The sequence below is a fragment of the Sinocyclocheilus rhinocerous genome, unplaced genomic scaffold, assembly GCF_001515625.1.
Source record: "Sinocyclocheilus rhinocerous isolate Xijiao unplaced genomic scaffold, SAMN03320098_v1.1 scaffold365, whole genome shotgun sequence".
NCBI classification, from domain to species: Eukaryota; Metazoa; Chordata; class Actinopteri; order Cypriniformes; family Cyprinidae; genus Sinocyclocheilus; species Sinocyclocheilus rhinocerous.
Window position 1 is genome coordinate 697,186 of NW_015659915.1, and position 9,245 is coordinate 706,430.

Here is a 9,245-nt window from a genome sequence, read left to right on the forward strand (position 1 = left end):
GCTCTCTGCGAGACGCGAGTGCAACGTTGATAGATGTCCCTCTAGAAAATGTGATAAATATGTGTTCTGTTTGAACGGCTTGGTTTCAGTTTTGACGTAAACAACATCTTCTCCACAGTGATGCTCTCGTTTTCCGCAATATATGAATGAACAACGTAGCAGCACCGCATCTAGTGGGTTCAACTGGATAGGCTAACAAAAGCATTCAAATGCAATCAATGACACATACATCGTCATCGCATCTCGTGCGCCACTGATAGGCTGCCTGATGGCTGACGCAGACCTTAAATTGTAAAATTCGACGAATATTCGAAATTCAAATTTTTTTTTTAACAGCCCTAGATGCTACACAATGCCAAAGACGCGCGTCTGATGATCGTGTACACAGATCAACAATTAAACGTGCAATTAAAGTGTGCTTCTTACCTTATCGGTCTCAATTTCACAGACGACCTCATCTTCAGAGACTGTGTCTCCAACAGCTAAAGACACACAGAACAGGGTTAACGGGGTCCAATGAGGCGAGACGTCTGTCCTGCACACCTGATGAACTTACCTTTCTCCCACCTGACGTCTCCCTCTGTGACAGACTCGGCAAACGCTGGTGTTTTCACTGTAATAACTTCATTCCCTGCAATCGCAGAAGACAGTTAATGTGGAAGTTGTGTGCTGTGCAACTGTAGAAAGGTGTTAACCAACAGAGAGCTTTCTAGAGTGTTTACACCACTGAATCGGGTTTTAGGAAGGTACATTTAAGACACTTTTAAAACCAAGTAAAGAAAATGTAAGGACTAAATCGAAGGGAACACAGTAAGTTCTATAAATGTCTAAATGAGATGCATCAGCAACACCTCAAATTTTGAAAATACAACTTGCAACAGATCCCCATTACATTTCATTCATTTTAGAAAAGACCATTTTGATCACACTGCAAAAAAAGTGAATGTATCTTTTTCTCAGTATTTTTGTCTTTTTTCCAGGGCAAACGTCTAAAGATTCTTAAACCAAGATGCCTTTACTGGAGAAGCAAAATCACACAAGAAGTCTTGTTTTCTGAGAGATCGATCAAAATGAAGAGTTTGATTAAAACAAGAACAAATATCTAACAATGGGGTCAGAAAAATCAACATGATTCCAATGGAAAAAAGTTTTCATAACCTATTCATAGATACTGTATATGTTCTTATTTTAATCAAACTCGCTTCATTTAATCATACATTATTTTCTGGGAAATTGAACAAGGCTTTAATCTTTATTTTGCATCTGAAATAAAAGTATCTTGATTTAAGTTATGTTTAGATATTTGTACAGGAAAACAAGACAAAAAATACTGGGGAAGATATTTTTATTATTATAATTGTTTTGCAGTGTATGCAACATTTAATGCCATTACCTTATGAAGAATTTGTGCTCCAAGAAGACTATATAAAGACTTTTTAAGGCCTTATGCAAATTAATACTTTTTAAGATCAGCAGAAACCCAGCTGAAGACATGATCAAACATAATACCAAATATAGAAAAGAAAAGTAGAAAGGAAACTTGTTTAATTGCTAACTGATTTTATTTTGTCTCTGCAGTCCGCAGTGTACACATGCATGCCTTTTACAGTTAAAGTTTTAAGTTTACACAGAAACTACTCTCTTTTTCCAATGTTTGTTCAAGTACTTTCAATTTGTTGAAATGCTACACATCTATTATTATATAGAGTTGTATTATCGGAGCTGAACATGAAATAAGCAGCAGACTGAGATGTTTATTTCAGGAATATGAAATGAACTTGTGACTAAACAATAAAGAAAGGCCACAAAATCAAGACTTGTGTGTATCAGTGATGCCTGACCCTGACCTTCAACAGACAAGTGACCTTAAAGAAGTGAAGGAACTGTGTTGACGCTGTACGCTACGAACAATAAACTGTGAAGGGAATGGCACACAGTCTTATCATGACTAAAAAGTAATGCAAAACTGCTGCTGCTGCTGCTGTGCACCACTCTTTAGCACCAGCATTTGACCAGAGCTTATTTCAGAGATGCAGAGCATGAGCGTATACGTACTGTGAGCGGCTGAGGTGTTGAAGTATCTGATTTGATAGACGCTCGACCGGGTCTCACACCTCCTGAACATCAACAGCACACATCATCATCTCAACACAATACAGCAGGGATGCAACGATATCAAAATCTCACCATACGATATTATCGCGATATGAAGTCCACGATACTATATTTATTGCGATATTTTAAAAAAAAAAGACGAATGAAGAATTGGAAAAAAAATGAAAATTTTGCACATTTTCAAGTTAAATTATTCTATCTAATGCCCTTTGAGAGTTCATAATTAAGACTTGCAACCCATGTTCTTAACTAAGAAAACTTAAGTCAGTGAATTGACTTGTTCCTGAACTTTAAAGGGGACTCAACCCTCTTTTTATTTGTGGTATACCGTCTCAGTCTAAATTACATTCACACTGGGGTTTTAGGAAGCCAAACAAATTAGAACATAATAATAATAATAATAACAACAACAGTAATAGCCATATATTGCAAAACAACTGCACTGCAAAATAACTGAAAATTAATACCTCATAGGTATATTATTTTTGCTTTACACTACAGTAGGGAAATTACAATACTTCTTTCCTAATTTCTACACTTGAAAGAGATATTTGGACTGCATTTAAACCGCTAGCTGTCAGAAATTCATTCTGCACTTTAAGCTTTTATTTAGAAGGAAACTCCAGCTTCAGTGAAAACATGCTCACAAAAACACGTCTCACTACAAATCTAGTGAAGCGCTGTAATCATCGGTCGTGAAAATAAAGCCTAACTGGTGTCTGTTGCGTTCCCAAACGCACGCTAAACTCACAGCACGTGAAATAAAGGAGTTGACTGCATTCATTCAGTGTGAACGAGTCGTTCTGAGACGCGGAAAACACCGGATCACAAGCTGATCATCTGAACGAAGTGTGCGCTTTGCTTTGAAACAGACTTGATGAAGGGATTAAGCATATTGTGCTTTCGGTTTGAGTTCATTTGACAGATACTGTGCCAAAGCATAATGACCCAAAACACAACTTTAAAGACCTTTTATGTTAGAATAAGAAGTAGGGTTGTGACGGTGAGGACATTTTCCCACCGGTTAATCGACGTGTGACAAAACCTGAAATACCGGTATCACCGCGGGGTGGGAGGGGGGTGTTAGTTCGTTTGAGTTTCCCTCTTTTCTTAGCTTTCAAATGGCTTGTAAAAGTGCCGTGCGCATTTTACTTTCACTTTCGAATTTGCGGCAATTGAATTGCCACAATTCGGCGTCAAGCTATTTTTCATTCGAGTTTTCCCTCTTTTCCTCAGATTTCTTGGCTTTCAAATAGCTTGAAAAAGAGCCGTGCGTGTTTTACTTTCACTTTCAAACTGTTACTATAAAAAAATCAAAACGACAGTGGTGGGCGGTGACGGCAAATGACGTAACCGGTGTTGCGGCTTAACACCGGTATAACCGAAAACACCGTCTATCGCAGCAAGCCTAATAAGAAGTATACATATATTTTAAAAACTACAGTTTTTGCCCAGAAGGCCTATCGTTTCATATCGTCATGTGACCACGATAATACCGAGATCGAGATATCACAATATTGATAATATCGTTACATCCCTACAATCCAGTCAGATCTTTGACTTTGTATCTGTGGGAACACCATGACTGAGGACGAGTCTAGAAACGTCAGAGATACTTACGGGCTGTTCTTGAAGGTGACACACTGACTCGCTGTTATACCTGGAGGAAAAAGGAGACACAGGAACATCAAATCATGTTTGTTTGCACTGTCAGAGAAAGAAAGATACGAGACTGTTAAAACCTATGACATGCAACGCAGAAGAAATATCCTCAACTATCTCACAACTCACCTGAAGCAGCCCGTCTTGCGAGAACACTGTTACCCTAGATAGAAGAACAAGACCACACCAGTGCATCAGTGAGCAGAAGAAGCAAAAACAAGCAGCAAAACAAACAGCAGGAACTTTTGACAAACAACAGCATCTGGCTGACTTTGATTCACACCTGTAATACCTGAATATGTGCCACTGTACTGTATGTTTACATCAAACGCACTGAAGAAGACGCTCTGTGAAGTCTTACATACACACACATGGTCATTTAACGCTCTAGAGTATTTCATCTAGAGTAGGGAACCGAGCGAAGACCTTTGAGTTTTTGCCTAAATAAAAGTCTGGTTTAATTGGATCTCTGAAATTGCAAAAATTATGAGAGGAATGCATTAATGTTTTATATTAAAATAGAATATTCAATGTGATAAATAATACTTTCACATTTTATTGTTTTCATATTAAATGCTATAGTAAATCTAATACTGATATAGGCATTAGCACAACCAGCAAGAGTGCTATTGTACTGAATATCAGCACGGTTTTAATTTGACTGTTGTGCTCTTCCTCCACGTTCGTTTAGGACTTTATTTGACAAAGCAATCCAATGATTTGTTTTAACTGTGCTCTGAAGCTCTATTCTGAAAGACTCTATTTAATAAGAACACACTTGTTTTATAGTTTTTTTTTTTTTTACATTAGATTAAAGATATGTTTAAATTTATTAATAAAATGCTCACGTTTTATGAATGAATTAGCCTTTTTTGGCAATAAAATTGAATATTAAATTCTAAAGTAAGAAGAGAATAGACATTTGCTTACATAAAACTTATTAGGTTATTTGAAAATATAATAAAATATTCATACAATCTAAACTATTAAAATAAGATATCATAATAAAAATATTATTTTATTGTAAAATATAAAATTCCATAATTTTATATATATATATACAGTGGCGTGAAAAAGTGTTGGCCCCCTTCCTGATTTCTTATTTTTTTGCATGTTTGTCACACTTTAATGTTTCAGATCATCAAATCTGCAGTGGCTCTGGGGACAGGGGCTGGAACTTGAGCATCTGGTGTCTGTACAATCATGAAGTAAAAAATAATAGATTTTGTAAATATAACATTACAATAACTTTAACTCATCCTAGATTATATCATACGCTACAGTTTAAAAGTTTGAGGTCTAAATGTTTATAAAAGAAACCTATTCTGTTCACCAGAGTTGCATTTGATCAAAAATACAGTAAAAACAGTAAAAAGATATGGTTACATTATGAAACATTACTACAATTTAAAGTTGTGAAATGTAATTTATTTCTATGGGGGCAAGAACACATTTTCAGCATCATTACTCCAGTCTTCAGTGTTACATGATCCTTCAGAAATCATTCTATTGAACATAAACATTCATTACTATTAGTTGAAAATGTGAAAATGGCTGGTACTTAATAAAACTGCATTAGTGGTTGTCACGCTTACTGTGTTGAGGAAAGCGCACAAAGATGAAAATGAAGCGTAAATAGTCTTTAATTAATCCACACAGAGGAAGGCAGTAACACACGGACCAAGACAAACTGAACAAACTAAAGCTTAAGTAGACAGACCAATGAGGGACGAATGAGTAAATTAACTAGACACAAGTGAACTGAATAACATAATCAAGGGGAGACAGAAACTAGGTCAAGGAACATGAGGAGAGTTAACACAACAAAGTCCATAAATGTGACAGTGGTATTTTTCAGAATTAAGTTTGAAGAACAGCATTTATTCGAAATAGAAATCCTTTGTAACATTAAATGTCTTTACTGAGATTTTTGATCAATTTAATGCCTCCTTTTTCAATATCTTTAAAAAAAATAAAACTTACTGACCCAAAACTTTTGAATGGTAGTTTGTGTGAAATCTATTTATATAATATTGCTTTTTTCTTTGTTAAAATATGGTTTTCTGGTATTAAAAAATATTTTTAAAAGTTTAATAATTTGGATAGAATGGAAAGTGGAACGTGTCTTCATAGAATACAATGTAGATTATGCAATTACTTACAGAGACAGTGGTGCTTGGTATAGAGGCACTAGACACTGCTGCGCTGGGCTGGTCTTCAACCTGGGAAGGTCTCCTGGCCACATTAAGATTCGGTTTTGCTGCAGCAATGTGAGAGCCGGTAAATCTTGGTTTGGTATACTAAAAATGTGAGAAGACACAATGTGTTATAATAGCAAGCATTACTATTTATTTTAATATTACTATTTTAAGTAAATGCAGACTTCAAAAATACTTCTTTCTGAATGGAAGTGTAGTCCATAAGAGGAATGATTCATTAGCAGTACTGACTCTTGAAATAACTACAAAGTATTTGCATGGTGGAATAATTATTAACATGTGTACAATTAATAATAGCCAGCGTGTATGTGGAATGTTACCTGAGATATAGAATGAAAAAGAGAAAATGTAGCTTTAACACATGAGAAGTATAGAGAGAGATGCCATGAGGGACATGAGTCTAGCTCAGTGACCTTCAACCCAGGCCGAGCTCAGTTAGAGAGGAAGAGGACAATCCAAGAGTAGAGCCCAGAGATGAAAGAGAGAGAGCACACAGGTTACATTCTTCATTTATCCTTGACCATGTGACTTAAACCAAATCTGAGATATTCAAACCGACCAATCAGCAGACAACAGCTGCCCCCACTGTACAAGAGGTGTGACAATTAGTAGGTCTCAGCCAGCATCTCTTAGTTTTCTTGCTTTCTTCTTACTTTCTGAACTTCCTCGAATTTGAAGTGAACTCATACTTCAATGCTTTAAAAAAAAAATTGCAACTCACCATTGACAATTGTGCTGCAACTCTTGCTGCCACAGGAGCAGTAGGCTGGGGCTGGGGGTCCGGCTGACTCTGCTCCATGGCCTTCTTTGCTGTTCCAGCAGCAGCAGCAGGTTGTTCCACCACCCTTTGTGCTGGTCCAGTAGGGCTGGCAGTTGGCTGTTTAAGACAGCCCAAAAAAAATACATGTAACAATTCAGAAAGAAAACCATTTCAGTAAATAATACTAACAAAAAATACTTGCTACATTAATGTTACCTTTGGAGTGTGAAAACCACAGATGCATTTCAGCACACCTCCAAGCAAGTTTGTCTGGCCACGAGACAGCATCGGACATTTCTCAATCTGTAAGCATAATAACAAATGTAATGCACAATACAAGTGAGTCCCTTAACAGAGCATACAATACTTCATTAAATTCATATATTAATTAATTCATTGATTAATTTCTAGGACACGAGTCACTATTTATCTTATATACAGTGGTGTGAAAAAGTGTTGGCCCCCTTCCTGATTTCTTATTTTTTTTGCATGTTTGTCACACTTTAATGTTTCAGATCATCAAACAAATTTAAATATTAGTAAAAGATAACACAAGTGAACACAACATGCAGTTTTTAAATGAAGGTTTTTATTATTAAGGGAAAACAAAATCCAAAACTACATGGCCCTGTGTGAAGAAGTGTTTGCCCCCCTGTTAAAACTGTGGTTTATCACACCTGAGTTCAATTTCTCTAGCCACACCCAGGCCTGATTACTGCCACACCTGTTCGCAATCAAGAAATCTCTTAAATAGGACCTGCCTGACAAAGTGAAGTAGACCAAAAGATCCTCAAAAGCTAGACATCATGCCGAGATCCAAAGAAATTCAGAAACAAATGAGAAAGAAAGTAATTGAGATCTATCAGTCTGGAAAAGGTTATAAAGCCATTTCTAAAGCTTTGGGACTCCAGCGAACCACAGTGAGAGCCATTATTCACAAATGGCAAAAACATGGAACAGTGGAGAACCTTCCCAGGAGTGGCCGGCCGACCAAAATTACCCCAAGAGCACAGCGACGACTCATCCAAGAGGTCACAAAAGACCCCACAACAACATCCAAAGAACTGCAGGCCTCACTTGCCTCAGTTAAGGTCAGTGTTCATGACTCCACCATAAGAAAGAGACTGGGCAAAAATGGTCTGCATGGCAGAGTTCCAAGACGAAAACCGCTGCTGAGCAAAAAGAACATAAAGGCTCGTCTCAGTTTTGCCAGAAAACATCTTGATGATCCCCAAGACTTTTGGGAAAATACTCTGTGGACTGACGAGACAAAAGTTGAACTTTTTGGAAGGTGTGTGTCCCATTACGTCTGGCGTAAAAGTAACACTGCATTTCAGAAAAAGAACATCATACCAACAGTAAAATATGGTGGTGGTAGTGTGATGGTCTGGGGCTGTTTTGCTGCTTCAGGACCTGGAAGACTTGCTGTGATAAATGGAACCATGAATTCTGCTGTTTACCAAAAAATCCTGAAGGAGAATGTCCGGCCATCTGTTCGTGACCTCAAGCTGAAGCGAACTTGGGTTCTGCAGCAGGACAATGATCCAAAACACACCAGCAAGTCCACCTCTGAATGGCTGAAGAAAAACAAAATGAAGACTTTGGAGTGGCCTAGTCGAAGTCCTGACCTGAATCCTATTGAGATGCTGTGGCATGACCTTAAAAAGGCGGTTTATGCTCGAAAACCCTCCAATGTGGCTGATTTACAACAATTCTGCATAGATGAGTAGACCAAAATTCCTCCACAGCGCTGTAACAGACTCTATGTAAGTTATCGCAAACGCTTGATTGCAGTTGTTGCTGCTAAGGGTGGCCCAACCAGTTATTAGGTTTAGGGGGCAAACACTTTTTCACACAGGGCCATGTAGTTTTGGATTTTGTTTTCGCTCAATAATGAAAACCTTCATTTAAAAACTGCATGTTGTGTTCACTTGTGTTATCTTTTACTAATATTTAAATTTGTTTGATGATCTGAAACATTAAAGTGTGACAAACATGCAAAAAAATAAGAAATCAGGAAGGGGGCCAACACTTTTTCACACCACTGTGTATATATATATATATATTGTTAGCTTTTTTTTCTTTTTTAACAAATAGATGAATTTTAAGCAAGGACATTAGGAATATGATGAACTAAGAGGAAGGATCTTAACATGTTATAGTTTAACATACACCAGCTGTCATGCTGCCACTAACTACTAATCAATCACACTCTGTAGCAGTGCAGACAAACATGAAGGCAAATCTTTAGCCCACAAACACAAGCACTGCTACATCGTAGGCTTGCCGCGATAGACGGTGCTGAGGGTGATACCGGTGTTAAGCCGCAACACCGGTTACGTCACTTGCCCACCGCGGCACCGACCCCCACTGTCGTTTAGATTTTTTATAGCAATAAAAATAATTTAGTTCAGTAAAAGAACAGACATTACAATTAAAAACTGAACGCGGCTGCTCAATGCAGCGTGCCGAACGACAGTAGCATCACA

General features: G+C 37.4%; 1 protein-coding gene and 1 long non-coding RNA gene across 2 annotated transcripts in view; both read right to left on the reverse strand.

Annotated features, from left to right (window-relative positions):
• Nucleotides 1–9,245, reverse strand: part of LOC107724251 (dihydrolipoyllysine-residue succinyltransferase component of 2-oxoglutarate dehydrogenase complex, mitochondrial-like) — a 40,724-nt gene that overhangs the window by 25,894 nt on the left and 5,585 nt on the right. The window contains exons 2-6 of the mRNA XM_016533086.1: nucleotides 3,907–3,940; nucleotides 3,736–3,775; nucleotides 2,056–2,117; nucleotides 557–631; nucleotides 427–482 (exon numbers count right to left, since the gene is read on the reverse strand). Coding sequence (XP_016388572.1) covers nucleotides 427–482; nucleotides 557–631; nucleotides 2,056–2,117; nucleotides 3,736–3,775; nucleotides 3,907–3,940 — 267 coding nt within the window. The remainder of the gene's footprint in view (nucleotides 1–426; nucleotides 483–556; nucleotides 632–2,055; nucleotides 2,118–3,735; nucleotides 3,776–3,906; nucleotides 3,941–9,245) is intronic.
• Nucleotides 4,925–6,696, reverse strand: LOC107724252 (uncharacterized). The gene is made up of 3 exons (XR_001638012.1): nucleotides 6,317–6,696; nucleotides 5,940–6,077; nucleotides 4,925–4,970 (listed from the first exon to the last, which is right to left on the reverse strand). It is a non-coding gene; the product is annotated as an uncharacterized LOC107724252 (long non-coding RNA).